Source organism: Syngnathus typhle, linkage group LG4 (genome assembly GCF_033458585.1).
Source record: "Syngnathus typhle isolate RoL2023-S1 ecotype Sweden linkage group LG4, RoL_Styp_1.0, whole genome shotgun sequence".
In the NCBI taxonomy this organism is placed as follows: Eukaryota; Metazoa; Chordata; class Actinopteri; order Syngnathiformes; family Syngnathidae; genus Syngnathus; species Syngnathus typhle.
Window position 1 is genome coordinate 3,290,897 of NC_083741.1, and position 27,622 is coordinate 3,318,518.

Sequence of the window (27,622 nt, forward strand, 5' to 3'; positions counted from 1 at the left end):
TAAATCGCGGGTTTTGTCACGATACGATATCATATCGATACAAAGAATCACGATACGATATTCGCTGATATCTTAAAGCCTGCTGTGATTCATTCACGATACATCACGATATAGTGCTCTACGATCGATATAGAACAATATCCTGATTTATCTTGTCCGTTGAGCCATCTTTTCTTTGGAATCCAAAGTGCTTCCAAACGAATGACTTGAAGCCTAAAGGGGAGCAAATTTCCTCGTCTTTTTGGACACTAGCCATAGCACCAGCCCAGGAGCCGCATACTAGTTGTCGACTCCCCTTTCACGTGCCTGCTCTGCTCACAACACAACAACGCCGCGCACTGCTCCCGGAAAGAGGAAGCAAGCAACAATGAACTGGATTTCAAAATAAAGTCGCGTCTAATGTCCAAGGTCAAAAACGGGCGATATAGATCGATGTTTACGTTTAGCATCAATGCCAGCAAATCGTAGAGCATTATATCGATTAATCGATGTGTATCGATGAATCGTTACACCCCTACTATACTTTCTAACATTTTTAAAGAACGGATAAATGTTGAGTATAAAATTTAGTTTTGTCTTGTCAGTACATACTAGTACATAAATCATTTCTACTCGCATAGATGTCAAACTTAAATCATGTCAGTGACGCTATTTAACCTACTGTATGTTATACATTAAAGCAGTGGTCCCCAACCTTTTTTGCGCCACGGACCGGTTACATGTCAGAAATATTTTCGCGGACGGGCATTTATATAAATAAATAATACATTTATATATATAAATAAATAATACATTTATGATAAATATATAAATACGATGAAATAAAATGATACGACTGACATAAAAACAAGTCCAAATGACAAAAATAAAACTCACCATTACGTTGAATTGGTGGGAGCACTGAGTTTGTTTCTCAGAAACGAGCCGGGCCCATCTAGATACATCGATACACATCGATTAATCGATGTAATGCTCTACGATTTATTGGCATCGATGCTAAACGTAAACATCGATTTATATCGTTGTGTTTGACCTCGGACATTAGACGCGACTTTATTTTGAAATCCAGTTCATTGTTGCTTGCTTCCTCTTTCCGGGAGCAGTGCGTTGTTGTGTTGTAAGCAGAGCAGGCACGTGAAAGGGGAGTCGACAACTAGTACGCGGCTCCTGGGCTGGTGCTATGGCTAGTGTCTAAAAAGACGAGGAAATTTGCTCCCCTTTAGGCTTCAAGTCATTCGTTTGGAAGCACTTTGGATTCCAGACAAAAGATGGCTCAACCGACAAGACACGTGCAGTTTGTAAATCCTGCCATGTGGTGATAAAATATTCAGGGAGCACAAATCTTGCCGCACATTTAAAGAAAAAACACGACATCAAAGTTCAGTGTTAAAATAAGCACTTTGTATACTGCAATACTCTTGTAATTTCCTAAATAAAGAGTTTGCAGTACCTTGTTGATTTTGCGTATGAATTGTTATAAATCAGGATATTGTTCTATATTTTTTATTAAACAAAAAAAATATCGATCGTAGAGCACGATATCGCGATATATCGTGAATGAATCGCAGCAGGCTTCAAGATATCGGCAAATATCGTATCGTAGTTCTTTGTATCGATATTATATCGTATCGTGACAAAACCCGCGATTTACACCCCTACTAAATACCATCAGACATTTATTTACACACTGGAAACAAAGAGGAGAAGACAACCGGTATTCTTTTGCTCGCGAGGAGAATTACCGTTTTCTTCCGTGTATAATGCGCCCCCATGTATAATACGCACCCTAAAAATGGCATGTTGATGCTGGAAAAAAGCCTGTACCCATGTATAATACGCACCCAATTTTTTTTTTACTTTTTTTCATTTTTTATTTTTTGTAAGTCCCAATGATCATCACACACGCAGGGAGGCAATGGGTCCCATTTTTATAGTCTTTGGTATAGTCTTAACTAGGCTGGATGTAATTTTTTTTGTTGGCGTTGATTTCTCCGACTGCCCGTAAAGGCACCACCGCGATCAGTGCGGACATGTGAAAAAGACATGCGGACGTGAAAAAGGCGGCTCTGTATGGGAGAGACGTTGAAGAGGAATAAAAACACCCTTGGAAACCAAAACTTGCCCCTCGTCGTGACTCGGAGCCGCAACAAATGTTTCGGATTTGTGTAGGGTACATTGTGACAGCAAACGAGCAGGTGATCGAGCAAGCGTCTGATACGAGAGCATTGTGGTCGTATGGAGCGTGTTTGAAGTGAACAGCAGAGACGGAAGGAACAAGGCAAAGTGTTGTGAAATAAAATATTACCTGTAGTACGCATTTTGTTATTTGCTGATTGTATTAAACTATCACATTCATTGTCAGTCAAGAAGAGAAGAGGACTATTCGCATCTGATCCATAGTGCGCATGCGCAGTGATACTGCCTCGGTATGACGTCCGGTCCGCGATGGAGATTAAAAAACAAACAATAAAAACAACACACCATCAAGGATTGCACCATCGCATCAAACGATGTGTCGTCAATTTTACTGACTAAGTTTGTTGGGCAGGATGGCTGAATGCGATGCGCGATTGACAACAAACAAGAAGAAAGGTGATTTCAAGTTTTATTTCGAGGGAGATTTGTCATGTCTCGTCCCCAGTTTTGCTGTGTCTAGGTTGCCATAGTTTCTGTTCGCGTCGCCCCTCCCTTCCTGTGTCACCTCAATCAATGTAACGTGTTTTGTATTTTAGTCCTGTCTCCCCCTCGCTCACCGTCGGATCATTGCATGTGTTACTGTCATGATGTCTGTTTGGTTTCTGTTCCTGTCTTTGGTAATGTCACCCTGTCTTTTTGTTCCACGTCTTTGTCGGTCAGTTTTGGTTTTGTTGTACCATGATTTTCTTAAAAAAATAATAATAATAATAATTAAAAAAAAAAAAAAAAAAAAAAATTGTACCCATGTATAATGCGCACCCCAGATTTTAGGACAATAAATTAGTTAAATTTCGCGCATTATACATGGAAAAAAACGGTAGGTAGAGGGCCCAGTTCACAGTCCTCCACCAATTCTGAGGCGTTGCTACACTAAAGGGAGGGGAGAGTGTGACTGTCGCAACGCTGTTCAGCTAGCTAATAATGTTGTGTGGTGCGAGGCCGCATGGCCTTGGCCGATCCGTGACCCCAGGAATGCAGAGTCTGTTCTTAGATGGTTGGCAGCCTCGTTCCCGGCTGCAATCTCCAAACCTGGATGCCGTGTCCCTCTTGTGCATACACTCCAATAAACGTTAAGTAGATGTGAGATAACTTGCATGGTCTACTTAAACAAACATTGAGTAAATATGGGATAACTAAAAAACTGTCTTGGACAAAAACAATCAAAAGAGAAAGGACTTCTCTTGAACTAACAAAGAACAAAGGTGTTCTGTTCATAACTAGTGAGGGCCTCTCACAGGTAAGACAAGAAATGGAGTATAAGGACTCCCCAAGGCTGGCTGGCAGATATGTTGGCTTGAGCGAAGATATGTAACCTCCGGTTTCAGGCCGACCAGCGCTTCAGCAAAACTAATTCTAAATTCTAACACTTGGTCTCCATGTGTTGCCTGGTTAGTTAGCCTATCGCCACATATTAGCTTTGCGGGCTCGACTGGGGAAACATGTCACGTGACCGGGACGAGTGTCTTGACCTGAATTAATTGATCGTAGTTAAAAAAAAAAAATCCGGCTTGGCGGCCCGGTACCAAGCATCATCGAATGGGATGCCACTGTGCACCCAGAATTCTTTTTCAAATCTTAATTGAATGGCAGCCTCATCACTTATCTTTCTATTTTTTGTTTTTTCAATTTGTTCTCGTCCCTCTTGTGAAGCTGTCAACCACATTCTAGCACAATTCAACTCTCTCTCCTTTCTTTTCTTTTTCAGTCCCTTTGACTTCCTATTCACACTCTCCTCCAAAACATCAACCACTATCTTCCACACTTCAACTTCCCTTCTACACCATACTTTTTCTTCCACTTCGGCATGTATTGCATACAATTAACAAATTTACTCGACATGTACTTCTCATCTCCATCAAGAGTTAGGGATTCACCGTTTTTATTTCCCATTTTAATTTTAGAAGTTTTAGGTTTTCCAGGTTTTTTTTCAATTTTTTTTTTCTTTGAGGATTCTCAATGCAGGTTTAAATTGACTATTCAACAGAATACTAGCCTGTGTTATTGCCGTGGATCAATGCTAGAACTGCTTTTTAGTCAATTTATCCTACCAGTCGCACTCAACCACACAAATTTCTTATCCCTGCCTACGCGAAGTCCTCTTTTAAAAAAAAGAGCTGCTTCATCCGGAGAGGGGACTCTACAACACCCCTTCCTGCCCTGGGAACTAAAGACAACAGTCTTGTTACCCAGCCGTGCCAACGCAAAGTTGAACCCCTTAGAACAGTGGTTGTCAAATGAGGGTACACGGAGGTACGTGAGATTTTACAAAAATATATAAAACAGTTTGAAAACCACTGCTCCAGAAGAGTCACTTCATCCGGAGGGGGACTCTACAACACCCCCTCCTTCCACAAGACTTAAAATCTTCTGTCCTGCCTATTTTTTTTCTCCTGTGGACTTTTACTTTTACGCGTTTCACAACAACACAATCCCACAACTTTAGGGCTTTAACTTACTTGTCCCCTGGTTCGTTGCACTGCCCGGTCCCGTCAATCCACCACCTTAGGTCAGATGAAGGCAGACCTAAGATGCTGGCCCAGCGAAGAAGTTCTCTTCCCAGGACTTTCTTTTCCAGTTCCTCCTAATGGACGCTGGCTTGTCGACAATACAGCACGTCTTCCTCCGTCAGCCAGATGGCGGGTATGAGGGTCCCGGGTTTCAGTACCAAAATGTTAGAGTGGTGCTCACTCTAACTTATTTTGCAAGAACCACACGGGAGACAATTAAGTCATTTTGGGCATCTGCAGGTGGAGAGTCCATTCGTCACTGTGCGTACAGCAATGATCGAATGACGTCTGACTCTTGCCTCCCGCAAGAGCATTTTTATTAAGAGAAACAGGGTGGGGGTGAGAGTGGACTGGATAGAGAAGAGAAAGCCCTTGACGTCTAGTCAAAGCATAGCAGGGGATGTTTTACAACATTGTCTAGGATGGGACAAGCTAGGTTATTTATTACTGGTTACACACCAACATAAGCATACAACTAATCTAGCTAGGTTATTTATTACTGGTCACATACATTCCAACATAATCATACAATCAAGATAGTTTAAATTTTCTTTTACAGAGTGAGTTGAGATAAATAACAATGGCATGATCGATTAGTCGACGTCAGCTCAATTATCACCTTAAAGTTAACTGTGAAACAATCACAAAACAATCATAAGTGGTTCAACCAATAGTGTGTAGTAAAAAATAATAAGGGTAGTTATACAAATTTAAATATTTACTCAGGTTCAATACATCTTTATTTCTTCATGGAAGGAAAACAGTTAAAAAATTACTAAGACAATTTATCAATACTGTAAAATAGCTTTGTGGGTAAACAATTAGTTTTTCAATCACACAATTCCAAAAACGTGCAAAAAAGAAAAACCCGTGCAGTGTGGAATAAAAAATTCTGTGGCGACATTGATAGACAAGCAAAGACACGAGAGTGCCTTCACAAGGACACGAGAGAAGTGCCTTCAAGTCTCAGCCCCAGGGTGAATGACAATCATATCCTATTATGATGTTCCATTATATTCCATCCTGTCAGTTATTGCTCATGTAGCTGTGTTGGCAGTACTTCTAGTAAAGCACAAATATTAATGCTCAACAAGATTAGAGTGAAGCCCTTGAAAGTAAAAGGCCACTCTTGACATTTGTGCTTTTACTTTATCCAAACCTCCCATCTCTACAAATGTCTGCAAAGTTGTTCCATTCCAAAGTTGTGATCTGTCAAGTAGAGCTACTGTGAATTGCCCTTTATTGTGATTATATTGGCGGCAATTTATTGGTCCAGATGTTATAGTGACCTTTCTTTGATTGTCTTACAGAACTCTACTGGCTGACTTTCATTCTCTCCTTTTGTTCCCTTTTCCACTGCTGACGTATTTCTTTCCTCAGAAACTTGCCTATTTAACTTTGCTCGAACTGCTTTGTAGAAATCCTTATATATAGTTAGGTTTGTATTATTGCCAATTTTTCATTTGATATTTTCTGTTGTGTTGTTATTCTAGGTCAGGGATGGGCAAACATTTTGACTTGCGGGCCGAATTGGGTTCTAAATTTTGACTGGGGGGCCGAACCAGGAGCAGATGGATGTAGTGTTTCTGTGAAGTATTGTAAATGACATGTAAAGTGTCACGGGCGGATGGAAATGGAGCAGGGCGACCAAGTGCAGCTTAGACCAGGGTTTATTGGCGGAACTCAAAATACAGACTCGGTAAACTGACATGACTTAACGAAACAATAACTTGAGTGACTGACCGGGACGTGAAACAAGAAGACAGCAGGACATGACGACAGCAACAGGAACCAAAAAGACATTGTGAAATTAACACAATGATCCGACAGGGAGTGACACACAGACAGGACTTAAATACAAGACAGGTAACAAGAGGCAGGTGAGAATGATCACACTAATCATGGGCACACAGGACGGGAGGGGCGAGCACACAGACACACGGACAGAATCTATGGACATGATCGGGGACGAGTCGTGACATAAAGGTCATTGCATAAATGGTTTTGGCCTTTAGTAGGTAGTAAAGCATGGATATTCGAAAAAAAGCTTTTTGAAAACAAATGCATTTCTTGACAGCATTAAACAAAATATTTCACCCAAAGACTACTATCAGCGATTCTCATTAAATACGACACTGTTATTATGAATAACAGTTTCCATCACTTCAGCGGCTGCAGGTCAGATTTATGAAAGATGTTTATCTTATGAGGCGAAATCACATAAAACGGCAAACATTCTGACCAAATACATCATATTGAAGAATCATTGAAAGAATACATTTAAATGAAGTAATAAAGAATCAAAATGGCGACACGGTGACTGATATCTGAAAATCAGAGCAGAGCTTTAACTCACAAACACCTGGTCATAGAGGTGAGAAAACGGGAAACACTTCCTTAAAGTCGGCCTTAAAACCTTTAAAAGTTAAGATTAGTCGCAAGCAGGTGGGGCATCAATGTCCTTGAGCATCCTGCATTGTTTGAAAATGAGAATGGTCGCTACTTTCAATCTCTGCTATTTGAAATTTAGACTTACACAGGTTGGTTGAGTTCAATCACAATTCTTGTTAAGAAAGCACTGTTTTCAGGAAAAAGTACAATACAGCGGTTCTTTGGTCAGCTTATATTCAGTTGCACATGCCAGTGTGGGCCGAGTTTGATGGGTGATGAGTCAGGGGGTGTGGCAAGTTCGCAGGAGATTTTGATTCCATGGGAGTGGGTGCTGGTTCGGTGAGAGCTGGTTCCGTGCTGATTATGGGCGATTTGGTGTGTGGGGGGGCTGTTGTCTTCCATCCCGTCTTTCGGCCTTGGCGATCACCTTTGGACGTGTTCTTGGTTGTTTTTCCTCGTGCCGCTCTTCCTCTGGCACCTCTACCGGTTTTATCTCCAAGTGTCCTTCCTGTAAACCATTCTTGCACATACATCCACTTCCCCCACTGTTGCACACCGCCTATTCATCATTCTTTCAATTTTGTCATTTTGTACGGAATTATGTGAGCTTTTGGCTGTGACATCATCAATTTATTAATGTTCCCTGACTATGCAAAGTTTGTACTCACCACTTACCATGTTTTTGTTTGTTCGTTCTTTTGATACTCCATGTACTTGCTTACGTCATCATATTCTTAGTTTAATCATGCTTTCAACCATATCTTTTCTTTGTTAGGCAAAATATTTCCCTCTGTCCAGAACGTTCAGTAGTAATGGAAAACTGGTGTGTAGCATTAGTCAAAACATACATTTTTAGACGACTTTGGCAGTGTCCGTGATTTAGAAAATCATCAGGCATGCATTAAACAGTTCCTTAAGGGTCATTAAGCTATTCAGGCAATATATCAAAAAACATTTGTTATTTCAAAGTGCTCAGAAATATATATCAGATCATAAACTTATAAAAACCTTTGTCATCACCACCTATCAAAAATGTCTATTTATGTTCTCTTTATTGATTGGGGCCGCCTTTCTTCTCCTTGCGCCACTCATCTTAATGGAAGGATTCCAGGGGCAGGTTTGTGTGTGCGTGGCTTTAACGTAAAACTGTATCTGAAAGATCAGCATGCGAATTACGAGAATGCTGACGTCACAGCCCACACTCGAAATTCGGCACTGATAGAAATAGACAGCGTAGTGCACCGGGTCCATACTACTGAGTACGTACACGCACTTGTGAGTGTGCTCTGAGCTTTCTGAAACGACTTCCGGGAGTAAATGCACGGGCAAGCGTTTCCCCATCTACTGGGGAAACACAGTCATTGCAGGGAAAATGACGAACAAAATGTTTCATCATACAATTTATTCAGGTTTGGCGGGCCGGATTAAACAACCCCGTGGGCCGGATGTGGCCCGCGGGCCGTAGTTTCTGTTCTAGGTGATATATTTTTGCAAAGTGCTTTGTGATGGAAAACGCTGTCGTGAAATCGCTATAGAAATAAAGATGTATTGCATATCTTCAAACTGACTAATCCCTTCTGCTATCATTAGGTAGAGCGAGGTTTCAAGGCCACACACATATCAGGTGTGGAGCTGCAACACATGGGCCAACAAACAATGGGACACTACCCAATTCATTTCCATATGAATGGTGAAGTGGATGAGAGGGGAGGTTACAACCCCCCCACCTATGTCAGTGATTTGTCAATCCACCACACGTTCTCTCGCTGCGTAACCATCCACAGCTCCAATGGACTTCTGGTGAGTTCAGCTTTTGTTTATGAACAGTAAAGTGCTTATATATTATATAGGATGGGAGTAGATAGGAATTATTTGCCACTCACTGTTAACGTATGTTCGCTGTCTGATGGTCACTAACAGATTGTGCCGGTTGGATATCCAATTATAGGCATCGACTTGCATTCTTGAACCGGAAAAAAATATTTATCCGTGCTTTGTTTTGCTCAATTCCATAATTCCTTAAAAACATCCAGTGAGCTAGATCAAAGTTGTCTGGAAAAAGGTTCCGTTCAATTTAAAATTCGTAATTCCCGCTCACAAATTGTAAAACGTCAAGACCTGAATCAATTTTAAGTAAGCTGCGTTCAGGCACGTCAAGACAGCCTCATCATTTTCATAGCAGTCGGTCTGAAGCATTTTTAATCAGTATTTTAGTTGCCTGAGGATGATACAATTCTAAAGAATCTGGGTTGAGGGCTTACCTGATCAGCATCTTCTCACGCTCTTCTGGTTCTCCGCCTACTGCTTCTCTAGCCATCTGGGCTGCGGCCTCCTGCACACACGTAGCCAAAACAGCCCATCCTAGGTCCTTGGTCCCAAAATTCTAATGTGTTTAGTCTTTTGAAAGTCATGTTGACTGTGAACAACATGTTTACTGCTAGTGTCATGTAAAGTTCAGAGCACGTTCATGTTTTTAATGTCAGTTATCTGGATGTATGCAAGTAAAACTGATCGAGTATATGAATATATGCATTTTCACGAACAGGGAATTTGACCCTACCGCTTCACTACCCAACTATGAACGGTGTCAGATTTATTGCACATGAATTGTTTTGTCTCATAGATAATTTAGTCTTCCAAGAGAGAAAAGCAAATAAAAAGAGGAAGTAATACGATAGACAGTTTATTCAGTTAAAGTTATAAACACTTGTGCTCTTGTTGTTTGTAACAAAAAACTAAATATTCTCCTTTGCAGGTAAAAGACGTGGTGGGCTATGACACGCTGGGCCACTGTTTCTTCACAGAGGATGGTCCTGAGGAGAGAAACACATTTGATCACTGTCTGGGCCTCATGGTCCGAGCGGGCACTCTACTGCCTTCAGACAGAGACAGCAAAATGTGTCGTGATATCACTGATGGAGCATACCCTGGATATGTAGCCAACCCACGGCAAGACTGTAGGTAAGACTTCAATGGCAGGACCCGTGTTTAGTCCATTAAGAGGGTACATCTCTACTACCTTGTGACTTGTGTGCCTCAAAAGCAGGGCTGTGGACTCGGTCGGATTTTTGCACCGTGACCATGAGTCAGAGTCCGGCTGTCCATTTTTTCTGTTAATTCATGTGACTGCTTAGTCTTTATTCAAAGCTAATTTAGATCAAAATCTAAATAATTACAACAATTTTGTGATGGCTTTGTCTTTATTAAACATCCAGCTCAGTGGCCTAGTGGTTAGAGTGTCCGCCCTGAGACTGGAAGGTTGTGGGTTCAAACCGCGGCCGGGTCATACCAAAGACTGTAAAAATGGGACCCATTGCCTCCCTGCTTGGCACTCAGCATTAAGGGTTGGAATTGGGGGTTAGAAGGAGTGGAGCTCTTTACAAGCCCTAGGCTTCGTCTCCCTCCTTGCACAGTTATTGATATAATAATATGTGCTAAAACAATAAACTAAAGTAAACTAAACTAAACTAAACTAAACATATAAACGAATACACTAAACAGATACTTTCAAGTTTTAATCATTAATTTCACCATTATAGCTCAGACATTTATCTAAACACAAATAATTAGTGACGACCCCACAACTATCGAAACACATCAATGATATAATCGTCCTTGACATTGGTACATAATGTAAACATTAGCCTAAGTGCAACTCAACGTGGCCGTATTGATCGTAACTTACGCTCCGTTTCCCCCCCAAATCTAGAGGCAAAACATTGTTCTCTCGCTGCTCCCGGGTTCTTCCATCTTGGCTGCGCGCGGGGCATTGTGGGTCTTGTACGTGCACGCACGCAGGCAGGCGCGGGCGCGCACGCAATAACTAAATTTGTCTTCATAACAAGCAAGCAGGGCTGTGGACAGTATTCCTACGCGCATTCTCAGCAGCATGATGAAAGTAAAATTCAATAACGTCACTGAGGCATATTTTAACGAATTCCACTTCATTGTATGGCTTTTTAGTCCGTGCAATCTTCCAAGCCAGTTGAAACAATGCAAGTGTGACAGTCTCTGAGTGCAATGTAATTTTTTTAAAAAACTGTACCTATTTTTCTGCCTGACTTTTAAAAGTCTCCAAACTTGTGCTTGCGAAATTCAGTCCCTTTTGCAAAGTCCTTATCGATATTGGCATGAAGTGAACTGAAGTGGCGCTGACCATTTGACGCTTTTAAATGCGCCAATGACGTCCAACATATCAGGCAGAATGGCTTGCCATAGCGTTCAACAAAAACCAACTTTAACTCTGTTAAAAACGTCCTGTGTTCATCGTCATATATTCGTTTAGCTGTGCATTTTTTCCTTGCCATTTTGGCAAGCGTCTTGTCAGCTTTTCTGGACCTAATGGGCCCCCGTAATCACAGTCGCCATTCATTAAAAAAGCTAGCAAAACCAATCGCTCTGTTTGTCCCTCCGCCTTTGCTGGATTTCCCTTCACGCGCATGCGCGTTTGACCAAAAAACATATTGAACTCAAGCGAAGCAAATACGCACGAAAAATAAACACAAATGTTTATTTTTTTTATTGTCAGACTCGGTGGACTCGGTCAAAATCAGCACCGAGTCCGGCAAAAATGACCGAGTCTGACCGAGTCCGAGTCTCCGAGTCCGAGTGCACAGCCCTGCTCAAAAGCATTTGATTCTGACAAAAAATGAGCCCAAAACTAGACAAACTCTACAATCTGCTGAACATCAGCTGAAAAAGAATGTTAACTCATCATATGCAGCTTCAGGGGTTAGGAGCAAACTGAGCTATGTTTGTAGACAAATACTGATACCCTCTAATATGTTAGAATGTTGTAAATTTATTGGGTCCAGTAGTGTTGGTTGGGTTTTCATTTCCATTTAGTCTGACAAAGCACAAATGCACTTGTGGTTTGTATACCGCGCCATGTATGGTATACCTATTAAGCAATCTTATCTTGCAGATCTTAAAAAATTGGTCCCTATTTTCGTAGACATGTGCCCGTGCACTTGGTGTAAAAACATTCATTGCCGGGTCAATTTTGGTTCAACGTGTTTCAGAAATTGGTAGACTACACCAAGAGCTTAGACTCGCAGAATATATTTTGTCAAAATATTACTTTTTTTTTTATTACAAATGTTAAAACACATAGGCAACATCTAGCTAGCAAAAACAAATATTTGCACTGGGGCTAGTCAATATTCCACAAAAACCATCATGACTAAAAAAAACATCAATAACAACAATGTCATTATCAACAATGGTTGTATGTGATGTTGATGCCGGCAACACATGCGTACATACAGTGCATACTTCTCATGTTAAAGGCTTTTTTAGTTATTTTCTAAAACATCTATACCAGTATACTCGCCTCACCATTCTCTCCTCCCTAAAGGTTTCAGTAGTGCTGTCAAGAATGATTGGAGCCAGGGCGACCAAATGTAGCTTGAACCGGGGTTTATTGAAGGGAAAGGAGTTGGAAGGGAGGTAGGTGGGGAACGAAGACAGACAGGATAGAGACTCACAGCCAGCAAACAGACAGACAAAAGCCCACTCGGACACGGAACAGATTCTGACCGTGAGCCTCCGCACAAGACCGGGGGGAAACTGGGCAAGCAGGACAGGAATACAAGGCGCGGACACAGACGGGAGACAACAGTAGACACCGACAGGGAGAAACACACGGGCAGGGCTTAAATACACAAGGTAACAAGAGAGAGCAGGTGACATCCATGACGATAACGAAGGGATGTGGCTGAGGGAAGTTGACGGCCACTTTCTTCACACTTTCTTCTGTGTTTGGAAGCACAGATTAAAACTAGAGACGTGCAGCTCTCTCCAGTAAATGTTGCTTCAATACATATACATGGGGTTTTGTTATGATTCAAGGACAGGTGATTTTAAATTCCAAGAATTCCATTCAGATCAGTTGATTGGTATTCCAATACAATTTTACATGATATGGCTCAGTTCGAGAGGGTATGATACACTTGTTTCTTGTTGAGTTTTTTGTTGTCATTTTACAACATGAATAAACTTGTCAGTCCCATAAATGTGGCTTTTCCGTCGGTAGGTGGGAAAGTAAGCAAATAGGTGGCCAGGTACTGCTTAAGTCAGAGGCAGGGAGAGGAGGGGCTCAGAGTAGAGCCGCTGCTCCTCTGCATTGAGGGGAGCCAGATGCAGTAGCGCGGCCGTCCAATCAGTATTCCTTTGGACGCCTTCATAGTTAGGTGAGGGACGTGTCAACGGAAGGGGATTCCCGGGGATGACCCAGGAAGCCCTGGGCCTGGGAACGCCTCTGTTGTCCCCTCAACTATACCTGTGGAAGAAAAATGGATGATGGATGGATGGACTCTGTTGTCCCCTCAACCCTACCTGTGGAAGAAAGATGGATGGATGGATGGATGGATGGATGGATGGATGGATGGATGGATGGATGGATGGATGGACGGATGGATGGACGGATGGACGGACAGACGGCATGTATGGATGCATGCATGTATGGATGCATGGATGGACGGAGTGGCAGGAGGGCGGGCGGGCCGGCTCGGAAGTCGGTTACTCCATTTCATACCGTAAGTCAAGTCATGTTAGTGTCGGAAGGCGACTATCTCATAAGTTGACAGTTTGTGTAGTAACGGACTTTATTTAACCAGTGGTTGGGCTGTGCAGCCATTTGGAAATAATTTGCCTGGAGTCACCCTCACGAGTATTGCATTCAGTTGTAACAATAGTCGTGTAGGGAGCTGAGAGCCAAAAGTGGCTGTGTGGTTTGATATTCGTAAGAGACTTGTTTTTCTTTGGAAGGGATGAAGAGACAGCGTTTAGAGATGAAGAAGAGTTAGTTAACGTGTCTGTGTTGTAATATTGTGCCTGCTTTTCCTGATACAGTAAAAACCCCTTTATCACGGTTTTCAGGTACGCGGCCCCGGTATTTTGTGCATTGTTAATTTAGTATTGTCACCCTTTGCCAGCATTTTGTGACATAACTTCACATAATGAAAAAACAATATACTGATTTAGCCAAACTAAGTGTCCCTTTCATTTTGCCAGTGGCCGATTGGCAGTTGTGTTCTGTCAATAGACATGCAGCACGCTCCTTTCCTTTTCTGGTCACATCCACGTTTCCCATGCTGTTATGGGTTCTTAGCGGAGTGGCATCCTGATGCGTGACATACACTGCAGTTCTCAAAACAGCATTGATGGAGCTACTGGGCTTGAAAGAGATAACTCTTTCAATAATTTTGGGACCGAAATCCCAATTTCAGATAATGCCATTTCATCCTCTTCAAAGCTGCATTTTCTTAAAGGGCTCTTATCCCCCACGCTCAGCAATCAGCTTCATGCTACTGTGGACAGGTCACACTGGACTGGCAAAAAAAAAAAAAAGCACAAGGCTTTATGCTGGCTCCCAGTCAGCTATAAAATGGATTTTAAAATTCTGGTACTAATCTAGAAATCACTGAATGGTTTAGGTCCTGAATACATCAAAGAAATACTGATTGTATATAAACCTAGTGGGGCTCTGATGTCTGCAGACTCAGGTCAGTTAGTAGAGCTGCATGGTGAAGTTGCATTTACTAGTTGCTATACGGCATGCAAATATAATAAGCTTGTAGCGATAATGTGGGTCACTCGCAAGTGTGTAAGAAATTAAAAGCTTTTCAGGAGTAATACCTGCATTTATCTCGATAGACTCGATGTCTCAAATTGTTTTAGAGGGTTAAAGAAAGGAAAAAATAAATAAATAGATATTTAAATATGAATATAGTTATTTTACAAAAATAGAGGTAAATACTCTCACCCAAACACACACACATTATTCACGCTTGACATCCGTGTAGGGACAATGTTTAATCATTACTGCTCATCGTGTTGTCTTGTGCATGAAATGTGCTATATAAATAAAGTGTCTACTGCTAGGTCGTGCATACAGTTTTAAAAGTGTAGTTTTAAAAGTTTAGTTTTGTTTTTTTAGACAGCAAGCTCCACCTTTAAGGCAAAGGTGAAAAAAAAGTTTTATAATTTGGCTTTTGATCATAATAAAAAGAGAATATCCAAAATTTTAAATTAAAACAAGGTATTATTTCAACACCTAACAGGGAAATGATTCTTTAACTGCTGAAATCAATTGTTCTCTCAAGATGGTGTGGACTCGTTTGACTTTGACTGTTATTAGTTCAAGCCCCCCCCACACACACAGACATACGCACGCACACACACACGTGCGCGCCCACACACACACAGCGTCAGGCTGGCCACTCTGTCTGCTTGAAAGGAGATTTGGAATGGCTTTTTCCTTCCCTTTTTAGGACATAAACACATATTACAATTTATTGGCATCTACCAGGTCAGATGAGAATGTTGCAAAACGTAAAGTCAATTCATTTCACTTGCAATGAATACATTTATTTTTCTTGAATGCCCATTCCTCACTGTCTTATTCTAATTTCTTTTATTTTTTTAGTGCAACTTCAACTTTCTGGATTGCCAACCCAAACAACAACATTATCAACTGTGCTGCTGCAGGCTCAGAGGTGAGCTTTATTCTTATTCTAAGCCCTCTCAACCACTTCTCTCCCCGTCCCCAGCTTCTCTAGACGCTAGATCATGTATCATGTCAGATCAGATTAATAACTGTACACAATTTAGGAACTACCTGGTCCAAACAAGCACCTCGTTGCTGACCCCTGCAGTGGATTTATGACTTTACTATGCCTGTACGACTTTTTGTGTCCTATGATTGTGTACCATAGGAAACAGGATTCTGGTTTATCTTCCACCATGTACCAACTGGACCATCTGAGGGGCTGTACTCACCTGGAAAAACAGAACACACGCCGATGGGGCAGTTTATCAACAACAGAGCTCATTCCAACTACCGGGTGAGTCTGGAAATATATAATTTAATCAAATCCATTCTTTTATAACATTTATATTATTACATTATTGTAATTGTAGCCCCCTCCGTGAGTCGTCACCTTATCATGGTGGAGGGGTTTGCGTGCCCCTATGATCCTAGGAGCCATGTTGTCTGGGGCTTCATGCCCCTGGTAGGGTCACCGATGGCAAACGGGTCCTAGGTGAGGGGCCAGACAAAGCACAGCTAAAAAAGCCCCTTATGATGAAAAAGATATGACACAGATTTCCCTCGCCCGGACGCGGGTCACTGGGGCCCCCCTCTGGAGCCAGGCCTGCAGGCGGGGCTCGAAGGCGAGCGTCTGGTGGCCGGGCCTCCCCATGGGCTCACCACCTGTGGGAGGGGCCAAAGGGGTTGGGTGCAGTGCAAGCTGGGCAGCGGCCAAAGGCAGCGGCCAAAGGCAGGGACCTTGGCGGTCTGATCCTCGGTTTCAGAAGCTGGCTCTTGGGACATGGAATGTCACCTCTCTGGCTGGAAAGAAGCCCGAGCTGGTGTGCGAGGCAGATAAGTTCCGACTAGATATAGTCGGACTTGCCTCCGCGCACAGTTTGAGTTCCGGTTCAAGCCCTCTCGAGAGGGGCTGGACTCTCTTCCACTCTGGAGTTGCCCACGATGAGAGGCGTCGAGCAGGTGTGGGTATACTTATTACCCCCCGGCTGGGCGCCTGCACATTGGGGTTCACCTCCGCCTTCGAGTGGGGGGACGGGTCCTGACTGTTATTTGTGTCTATGCACCAAACGGCAGCTCAGAGTACCCACCCTTCTTGGAGTCCCTGGAGGAAATGCTGGAGAGCGCTCCTTCTGGGGACTCCATCGTTCTACTGGGTAACTTCAATACTCACGTGGGCAATGACAGTGAGACCTGGAAGGGCGTGATTGGGAGGAACGGCCCCCCCAGTCTGAACCCGAGCGGTGTTCTATTATTGGACTTCTGTGCTCGACACGGATTTTCTATAATGAACACCATGTTCAAACATAAGGGTGTCCATGTGTGCACTTGGCACCAGGACACCCTAGGCCGCAGTTCGATGATCGACTTTGTAGTCATGTCATCGGATTTTCAGCCGTATGTTTTGGACACTCGGGCGAAGAGAGGGGCGGAGCTGTCAACTGATCACCACCTGGTGGTGGGTTGGCTCCGATGGTGGGGGAAGATGCCGGTCCGACCTGGCAGACCCAAACGCTCTGTGAGGGTCTGCTGGGAACGTCTGGCGGAATCCCCTGTCAGGAAGAGCTTCAACTCCCACCTCTGGCAGAGCTTTTTCCACGTCCCGGGGGAGGCGGGGGACATTGAGTCCGAGTGGACCTTGTTCCGCGCCTCCATTGTTGAGGCGGCCGACCGGAGCTGTGGCCGTAAGGTCATTGGTGCCTGTCGTGGCGGCAATCCCCAAACCCGCTGGTGGACACCGGCGGTAAGGGATGCCGTCAAGCTGAAGAAGGAGTCCTATCAGGCCGTTTTGGCCTGGGGGACTCCGGAGGCAGCTGACAGGTACCAGATGGCCAAGCGGAACGCGGCTTCGGCGGTTGCTGAGGAAAAACCCCGGACGTGGGAGGAGTTTGGCAAGGTCATGGAGAATGACTTCCGGACGGCTTCGAGGAAATTCTGGTCCACCAATCGGCGTCTCAGGAGGGGGAAGCAGTGCAACCTCAAGACTGTTTACGGTGGAGATGGCGTGCTGCTGACCTCGACTCGGGACGTCGTGTGTCGGTGGGGAGAATACTTCGAAGACCTCCTCAATTCCACCGACACGCCTTCCATTGTGGAAGCAGGGCCTGGGGACTCTGAGGCGGACTTTCCAATCTCTGGGGTCAAAGTCACTGAAGTAGTTAAAAAACTCCTCAGTGGCAAGGCCCCGGGGAAGGATGAGATCCGGCCGGATTTCTTAAGGGCTCTGGATGTTGTGGGGCTGTCATGGCTGACACGTCTCTACAACATCGCGTGGGCATCGGGGACAGTGCCTCTGGATTGGCAGATTGGGGTGGTGGTTCCCCTCTTTAAGAAGGGGGACCGGAGGGTGTGTTCCAATTACAGGGGAATTACACTCCTCAGCCTCCCTAGTAAGGTCTATTCAGGGGTGCTGGAGAGGAGGGTCCGTCGGGAGGTCGAACCTCGGATTCAGGAGAAACAGTGTGGCTTTCGTCCTGGCCGTGGAAAAGTGGACCAGCTCTTCACCCTCAGCAGGATCCTCGAGGGTGCATGGGAGTTTGCCCAACCAGTCCACATGTGTTTTGTGGACTTGGAGAAGGCGTTCGACCGTGTCCCTCAGTAGGTTCTGTGGGGGGTGCTTTGGGACTACGGGGTACCAAGCCAACTGATAAGGGCGGTTCGGTCCCTGTATCACCGATGCCAAAGTTAGGTCCGCATTTCCGGCAGTAAGTCGGATTCGTTCCCAGTGAGGGTTGGACTCCGCCAAGGCTGCCTTTTGTCACCGATTCTGTTCATAATTTTTATGGACATAATTTCTAGGCGCAGCCGAGGCGTTGAGGGTGTCCGGTTTGGGGACCACAGCATTGCGTCTCTGCTTTTTGCAGATGACGTAGTGCTGTTAGCTTCTTCAGGCCGTGATCTCCAGCTCTCACTGGAGCGGTTCGCAGCCGAGTGTGAAGCGGTCGGGATGAGGGTCAGCACCTCCAAATCCGAGTCCATGGTCCTCGATCGGAAAAGGGTGGAATGCCCTCTCCGGATCGGGGATGAGATCCCGCCCCAAGTGGAGGAGTTTAAGTATCTTGGGGTCTTGTTCACAAGTGAGGGGAGGATAGAGCACGAGATCGACAGGCGGATCGGTGCAGCGTCGGCAGTAATGCGGACTCTGTACCGGTCCGTCATGGTAAAGAGAGAGCTGAGCCAAAAGGCAAAGCTCTCAATTTACCGGTCGATTTACGCTCCTACCCTCACCTATGGTCACGAGCTATGGGTCGTGACCGAAAGAACGAGATCCCGGATACAAGCGGCCGAAATGAGTTTTCTCCGCAGGATGTCCGGGCTCTCCCTTAGAGATAGGGTGAGAAGTTCGGTCATCCGGGAGAGACTCGGAGTAGAGTCGCTGCTCCTCCACGTTGAGAGGAGCCAGATGAGGTGGCTCGGGCATCTCATCAGGATACCTCCTGGACGCCTCCCTGGGGAGGTGTTCCGGGCATGTCCCACCGGTAGGAGACCCTGGGGACGACCCAGGACGCGCTGGAGAGACTATGTCTCTCAGCTGGCCTGGGAACGCCTTGGGATCCCCCGGAGCTAGATGAAGTGGCTGGGGAGAGGGAAGTCTGGGAGTCCCTCCTGAAGCTGCTGCCCCCGCGACCCGACCCCGGATAAGCGGAAGAAGATGGATGGATGGATGGATAATATAATATAATATAATATAATATAATATAATATAATATAATATAATATAATATAATATAATATAATATAATATAATATAATATATGATAATATATGATAATATATGATAATATATGATAATATAATATATGATAATATAATATATGATAATATAATATATGATAATATAATATAATATACGAGTGCTATGTGGTTGCAAATATTAAAGTTTCCAGCTGCTTAGTGTGATCAAGTAATACTACGTCAGATGTGTGCTCAATGCTGGAAATAATTTATTTTGTTTCAGGCCGGATTTATTCTAGATAATGGAGTCAAGACAACTCAGGCAAATGACAAGGACAAAAGACCTTTCCTGTCACTGGTTGGAGCTAGGTAAGAATTTGTGACCATCTTTTCCATTAGTTTTCCAAATCTTTATCCATACTCAGAGATTTTGTTAGTATACATACAATGTGTTATCTGTAGGTGGTTGGCACATCGGCCTCACACTCATGAGGTTCTATGTTTGCATCTTCCTGCTTTCTTCCCATATTCCACAAACAAAAATTCAAAACCCCTGTTCCACTGTGCGAAGGCAGCCAATGTTGCGTTCGCGTCAGAATTTGTCAGGGTGCGTTCAAGGTCGGAAATGTTCTCAAAACATTCGCCAGACCTTCTTCAAGATCTCTAGTTATTTAATACAGGAAAATATCTGCTGAAACTCTGCCGAACATTTCGACCTTGAATGAACCCTGACAAGAATGCAAAATTTGCTGCCTTTGAAAATACTCGAAATTGTTGACCAAAATAAAACCACTGTCTTTATGGTCAGGTTGAAGTTTAATCATGTAGTTTGTCAGATCTCATAGCAAAAGGGCAGTTTGGCATAAAGAATGATATGAAGAATTTTTGTTGATTTCCCATCCAAACTGCTGTAACTAGGCTTTTACCAGAAGTAAATATTTTTGTTTTTAATTAAGATAAAACTACTCAAACCCTCTTCTAATTTGCAGAAGTGTGGCTAAGCTTAAATTAAACCAGGTTCATCGTATCAGTTCTTTTAAATGGCGGCAGAGTAGTTTCATAGAAAAATGTGTTCAAACACCTGCACATCTGTAAACATGACAGACACAAGCGGAAAAAGTTGAATTTCTGACTAGAAATATTCAGTAAATTTTTCAAGAACTTTATATTTTTTTGTTCATGATACAATGTAATTATTAACAATTAAACACACATTTTAAATTCAACCAATGGTACTATGGTTTTGTGCCCCCAAGGTATGGGCCCCACCAGGATGCTGACCCGTTTAAACCCAGAGTCCCAGCTCACATTCACCATTTTGTAGCCTATAAGAATCAGGACCACGGCGCCTGGCTGAGAGGAGGGGATGTCTGGCTGGATGACTGCCAGTGAGTACAAACTGAATGGTTGATTTTTGAGTGTCTTAAAATGAACCTGAACTTATTTATCTTGCAGATTTGCAGATAACGGCATTGGCCTCACTCTGGCAAGGTAAGCCACTTACCTTAGCACAAACTTGTTAATAATAATAATAATAATACCGTATTTTTCAGACTAAATGTTGCTCCGGAATATAGGTCGCATTAGCCAGAAAATGCACAATAACGTGAAAAAAAACATATATAAGTCGCTCCGGAGTATAAGTCACATTTTGGGGGAAATATATTTGACAAAATCCAACACCAAGAACAGACATGAACGAGCAACAACAGGCTTAACGATAGGTATGCTAACGTGACATACATCAACACAAACGAAGCGCTGAGAAGGGGCCTGACGTAACATTCAGAGTTATTCAAAAAACTATTACATAAATAACACGTTTATAAAACCATATGTGTCACTCCGATTCATTAAATCCATCGATCGTCCTTTATAACAACAATGGGTGCGCGCCGCTGACGGTGCTTGCACTTCAAAATATTCCACAGGCCCATATAACGATATATTAATTATATATCAAATAACTATTATATAAGCAATAATATTATCAAACCATCTGTCTCACTCCAAATCATTAAATCCATCGATCAAATTCCTCGTCCTTTGTCAACAACGCCCCACGTGGGCCCTGACGTCAGCCTCGTCGTTATTCCACAGATCTAGTATATAGTAAGTTACTAAGGTAACTATATTGTAGCGTTAACAAAGTACAAGGAAAGACGTGGGTTTGGTAAACGGCTCTTTATTTATCAAAACAAGAGTTCAACGAGCCAACAACTACTGAACTGTAACGATAAAACCATATACAAGTTGGTACACGAAATAAAATATATCAAATAACTTTAACATAAATAGTTGACCGCCACACGGCCCCAAGCACCGGCGTGGACTTCCAGGCGTGTGGCGGCGTGGATTTCCATCCCCGGAGGTGGCACTTCTAGCCACGGAGGTGGAAGAGAGCTCTATAGAATAGAACTGGGCGTGCGTAAAAGCCATGGCCGAGCCCATCCACCGTCCCCGGACAGCCACCCGGCCGAGCACCGGCCCCCGACTTCCATCCACGGAGGTGAAAGAGAGCTCCGTACAGTAGGACCGGGCGTGCGTAAAAGCCATGTCCGAGCCCCATCCACCGTCCCCGGACAGCCAACCGGCCAAGCGCCAGCCCCCGACTTCCATCCACAGAGGTGAAAGAGAGCTCCATAGAGTAGGACCGGCCATGCGTAAAAGCCATAATAGTTTTTCAAATCTTCTGTGTCACTCCAAATCATTGTATCCTTCAAACTCTTCGTCCTCCATGTCACTTACAAACAAAGCCTTTAATGATGCCTTTTACGCGCGCCCGGTAGTACGTCCCCTTCGTCATCTTCGTCATCCCGTGATCAAATCTTTGTCCTTTATGTAAACAACCGCTGCTGACGTCACTTGAAATTCAAATTACAGTAATCCCTTACTACATCGCAGTTTCACTATTTTCTTTTAAATTTTGAAAATTTATGAAGAAAATCACATATAAGTCGCTCCTCAGTATAAATTGCCCCCCCCACCCAAACTATGAAAAAAACGCGACTTATAGTCTGAAAAATACAGTAATAATAATAATAATTATTATTATTGTTATTATCTATCCATCCATTTTCTGAAACGCTTAGTCCCCACGGGGGTCGCCGGTGGGCTGGAGCCTTTCCCAGCCGTCATTATTGTTATTATTATTATTGGATGGATGGATGGACGGACGGACGGACGGACGGACGGATGGATGGATGGATGGATGGATGGATGGATGGGCGGGCGGGCGGCCAGACGCACAAATGGATCGTTGGAGCAGTTCATAGTGTAGAGTCCTAGCACTCAAAGACTGCTGGGAAAGGCTCCAGGACGCCCGCATTCGTCTTGAGAATAAGCGCTTTAAAAGATGAATGAATGATTTAATTTGTTCATTTTCATTTAGTCAGTGGATTTGCACTTCTTTTATGCCATTACACCGCCTTCAGTCTCAATCCTTGTTACACTTAATAAATTTTAAAATGCAAAATGAAGGACAAATACCAGGCTGCAAGGTGAGAGGACTGTGCTCCTAACCAATAAATGAATAAATAAACACTGTATCAGATACAGTGTTCTGATATTGCCATTGTATTTTGCAACTGTGATGAAAAGGTGTTTTATTTTAACAAATAAATGTAGCTCTCTCAAATGGAGAAACAATTTGTCATTATTGACATTTAAATGTTCAACTGAATGTTTCTTTTAGCAGTCCTGACACCCTTTTCACTTAAATGTTGTAGTTGTGTGTCTCGGTCTGAACCCTAAGGGCACAAAGTAAAAAAGGAGTCCTGTAAGTAGAAAAGAGACAAAGAAGAACACAGAGTCTGGTGGATATTAACAAGTGGGAATATGGATGCAATGTTACCAAATGTAAAATACATTGAAAATTAATTTAAATCTGCAAGCAGTGACAGGACAACTGAAGTGATACTTTAAAAAATATTCAGTTATTTAAATTTTTGATGGTAATGACAAAAAATGAATGTCAGTTTGTGACGCCTGTAGGGTAGGATAAAGAATTATTCATACCTGTAAGTGTGGCGGCACGGTGGTCAACTGGTTAACACATCCACCTAACAGTGCAGAGGTTGTGGGTTAGACGTCCAGTGTAGCGTTTGCATGATCTCCTTTTGCCTACGTGGGTTTTCTCCAGGTACTCCGGTTTCCTCCCACACCCCAAAAACATGCAGGGTCACTTGATCATTCCGATAAGTCCATTGTGTGAGTGCGAGTGGTTGTTCGTCTCTGTGTGCCCTGCAATTGGCTGGCGACTAGTTCGGGATGGCCCCCACCTTCTGACCAAAGTCATCATGCTTGCGATCCTTGTGAGCAAAAGTGGTCCAGAAGATGGATGTATTTATTTATTTAATTTAGGCACTTTCAGTCTGTAAGGAAGAGTGCCTCATGAATAAAATGTATTTTGTATTTTTATACGTGTATTCATATTTCATTATTACATTTTTTTTTTTTTATTGTTCTTATTATAATTGGTTGAAAGTACAAGTTAAGGAGTGTAGGAAAGTGTGATGAGCTGCCGAGTCACTGGCACAAACAATATCAATAAGACAATAATAAATCAAAAGTGCTTCTAATTGTTGGAGTTAACGTTTATCATCTGTGTGTGCAGTGGAGGAACGTTTCCAGATGATGATGGTTCTCGTCAGCAGGTGAAGAATTCTCTGTTTGTGGGGGAAAGTGACAATCATGGAATGCAACTCCTTGATAACAGTATCTGGGGCTTAGGGGGTGCTGACCTCACTGGCAGGACCCTCCCGCGAGGCATGTAAGTGAAAGTGAACATAGAAAAACTCTTTATCCCATCGTCTATTTTAGATCCACAAACAATAAAGTGGATTCAAGATGCTGTTATAATTATATTCTGCTATATCGGAAAACAAATTAACCATGAGTTTGTTTCTGTGCAGTGATTTCCCTATCCGGGGCATGCAGATCTACGATGGGCCCATCAACGTGCAAAACTGTACGTTTCGTAAATACGCAGCTCTGGAGGGACGCCACAGCAGTGCTTTTGGGTTTAGGCTCAACAACTCATGGCAGAGTTGCCCCAACAATAACGTGACAGACATCAAATTTGACCATGTACCTGTGAGTTAAGAGTTGTGTGTTAAATCCTTGAAGCATTGTTTGTACATTTCAAGGGAACTACATTTTAAAACATGCAAGACTTACACTTCTACCATCTATAAAGCAGATGCCGTTTTATCTTTAAGGAAAATAAGACATTTTGGTAGAAAAGTTGTCAAATATAAATTAAAATATAGAATGACACAAGTACTTTTGGGTGATACCATAAGGTGCTTCGGGTTAAAAGGCGCATACTCAATTGCGGGGTCTATTTTGTATTTAATCCACACATAGGGCGAACCCCATTATAGGGCGCATGCATGCCATGACTTACGGGAAACAAAGAAAAAACGTCACGAGAGCAAGACAGTGAGTTCGGTTGTAATTTAATCTACTGTTTAACCATGTACTGTACTGTACTCACAATATTGTTAATCTATATCCATACGCAAATCTGTCCAAGTCCTCATCTTATGCATCCAAATTCAACAATTGGGCAAGTTCGCCGTTAAACATGCCAACTTCCTTCAACTTTACTTATATAGCACATCTTACAACAGCTGCAACTGTAACAAAATGCTTCATATATAGATATACGGTAAAGAATTTGTTTTTTGCTAAAAATTGCTCTCTCCCTCACGTAGATCACATCACGTGTGTTTTTTGGGGAGCCTGGTCCATGGTTTAATAAGATGCAGATGGATGGGGACAAGACCACTATTTTCCATGACATTGATGGCTCAGTGAGTGAGTATCCCGGAGCTTACCTGGTTAAGGAAGACAACTGGCTGCTCCGTCACCCTGAGTGCATTGATGTGCCTGACTGGAGGGCTGCCATCTGTAGTGGACACTATGCACAGGTAAGTCATCAACATAGAAACATACTGTTCTTACAACATACAAACACAGCTATTGCTTGTATATTGTGGTTCAATTGTTGGTGTCCAAATTTTACAGATTTATGTGTAAACATATCAAATTTTCCTTTGGAAAAGTTTACTGTCACGGAAATCGTTGGTATATGGCAATCATTTTGTACTCCCGGCTTGATTGATCACGGGATGACGAAGAACCCCACGTACTACCGGCATCATTAGGGGCTTTGTTTCTAAGTGACACGGAGGACGAAGAGTTTAAAGGATTTAAGGATTTGGAGTGACACAGAAGGTTTGAAAAACTATTATGGCTTTTACGCACGCCCGGTCCTACTCTACGGAGCTCTCTTTCACCTCCGTGGATGGAAGTCGAGGGCCGGCGCTCGGCCGGGTGGCTGTCCGGCGACGGTGGATGGGGCTCGGTCATGGCTTTTACGCACGCCCGGTCCTATTCTATGGAGCTCTCTTCCACCTCCGTGGCTGGAAGTGCCACCTCCGGGGATGGAAGTCCACGCCGCCACACACCTGGAAGTCAACGCCGGTGCTTGGGGCCGTGTGGCGGTGAACTATTTATGTTATAGTTATTTGATATATTTTATTTCGTGGAGCAACTTGTATATGTTTACAGCTCAGTAGTTGTTGGCTCGTTGAACTTTTGTTTTGTTAAATCAAGAGCCGTTTACCAAACCCACGTCTTTCCTTGTACTTTGTTAACGCTACAATATAGTTATATACTAGATCTGTGGAATAACGACGATGCTGACGTCAGGGCGCACGCGCGGTGTTGTTGACAAGTTTGATCGATGGATTTAATGATTTGGAGTGACGCAGATGGTTTGATAATAATATTGCTTATATAATAGTTATTTGATATATAATTTATATATAGTTATATGAGCCTGTGCAAGCGCCATCAGCTGCGTGCACCCGGCCGGCATTGTTGACATAAAGGACGATCGATGGATTTAATGATTTGGAGTAGGGATGCACCGAAAATTCGGCCACCGAAAATTTTCGGCCGAAAATGACCCAAAAGTCCATTTTCGGTTTTTGGCCGAAAGACTTAAATCACCGAAACAACACGGCCGAAACTTGTGATGACGTGAGCAAACAGCGCAGCCAGCACGCGGGAAAACGGGATAAGAGCCAGCATGTCTGCGGTGTGGACTGATTTCACTATCTCAGAGAAAGACCCACGGATAGCGATTTGCAAAACATGCAATGCTGAAATTTCAAGAGGGGGTGCATCTGCAAAAGGTTTCTCCACGTCGGGTTTAATTCATCACCTGAAATCCAAACATCCCGATCGCCATTCTGAATATGAGAAGAAGGCGACACAGAAAAGGAAACTGAGCACGCCCACTCCGTCTGTGGGGGACGTTTTTGAAAAGGCAAGAAAGTTCTCTTTGTGTTTTTATAAGAGAACATATTTAATTTTACAGTCTTTCAGCAGGCCAGTCAGTTATAAGCCTGTAAATTATTATTTAATGTACACATAAGTTGGGTCAAGTTAAACATTTTATTTTATTTTATTTTTGAATTTTAATTTATATTGTGCATTGTTGTAATGTCAGTGCTAAATAAATATTTTCATACTTTTGTAACTGGTTTATTGCAATGCCTTGATTTTAGTGATTTAGTGAGGTTAGTACTGTGTAAATGCTGTGGTTCTAATAACTGACATTTCTTTCGGTGTTTGGTTTCCTCATTTTTGGCTTTCGGTTTCGGCCAAGAATTTCTATTTCGGTGCATCCCTAATTTGGAGTGACACAGATGGTTTGATAATATTATTGCTTATATAATAGTTATTTGATATATAATTTATATATCGTTATATGGGCCTGTGGAATATTTTGAAGTGCAAGCGCCGTCAGCAGCGCGCACCCATTGTTGTTATAAAGGACGATTGATGGATTTAATGAATTGGAGTGACACATATGATTTTATAAACGTGTTATTTATGTAATTGTTTTTTGAATAACTCTGAATGTTACGTCAGGCCCATTCTCAGCTCTTCGTTTGTGTTTATGTCACGTTAGCATACCTATCGTTTAGCCTGTTGTTGCTCGTTCATGTCTGTTATTGGTGATGGATTTTGTCGAATAAATTTCCCCCAAAATGCGACTTATATATGTTTGTTTGTTTTTACGTTATTGGGCATTTTCTGGCTAATGCGACCTATATTCCGGAGCGACTTTTAGTCCGAAAAAATCGGTACTATCCAATTTAGAATGTCATTCTTGTTTGTTTTTTTCACTTTATAAGTAACAAAATTTGTTATATCTAATTTAGAATGTCAAACTTGTTTTTTTTCACTTCATAAGTAACAAAATAGAAGTGTAATTATGTAAATACTT

At 42.9% G+C, this 27,622-nt stretch overlaps 1 protein-coding gene across 1 annotated transcript in view; it reads left to right on the forward strand.

Moving 5' to 3' along the window:
- The window catches only part of LOC133152430 (cell migration-inducing and hyaluronan-binding protein-like), a 233,489-nt gene that overhangs the window by 186,200 nt on the left and 19,667 nt on the right, over positions 1–27,622 (forward strand). The window contains 10 exon segments of the mRNA XM_061276012.1: positions 8,685–8,894; positions 9,850–10,055; positions 15,523–15,592; positions 15,812–15,940; positions 19,601–19,686; positions 20,574–20,705; positions 20,773–20,808; positions 23,933–24,088; positions 24,231–24,411; positions 25,035–25,250. Coding sequence (XP_061131996.1) covers positions 8,685–8,894; positions 9,850–10,055; positions 15,523–15,592; positions 15,812–15,940; positions 19,601–19,686; positions 20,574–20,705; positions 20,773–20,808; positions 23,933–24,088; positions 24,231–24,411; positions 25,035–25,250 — 1,422 coding nt within the window.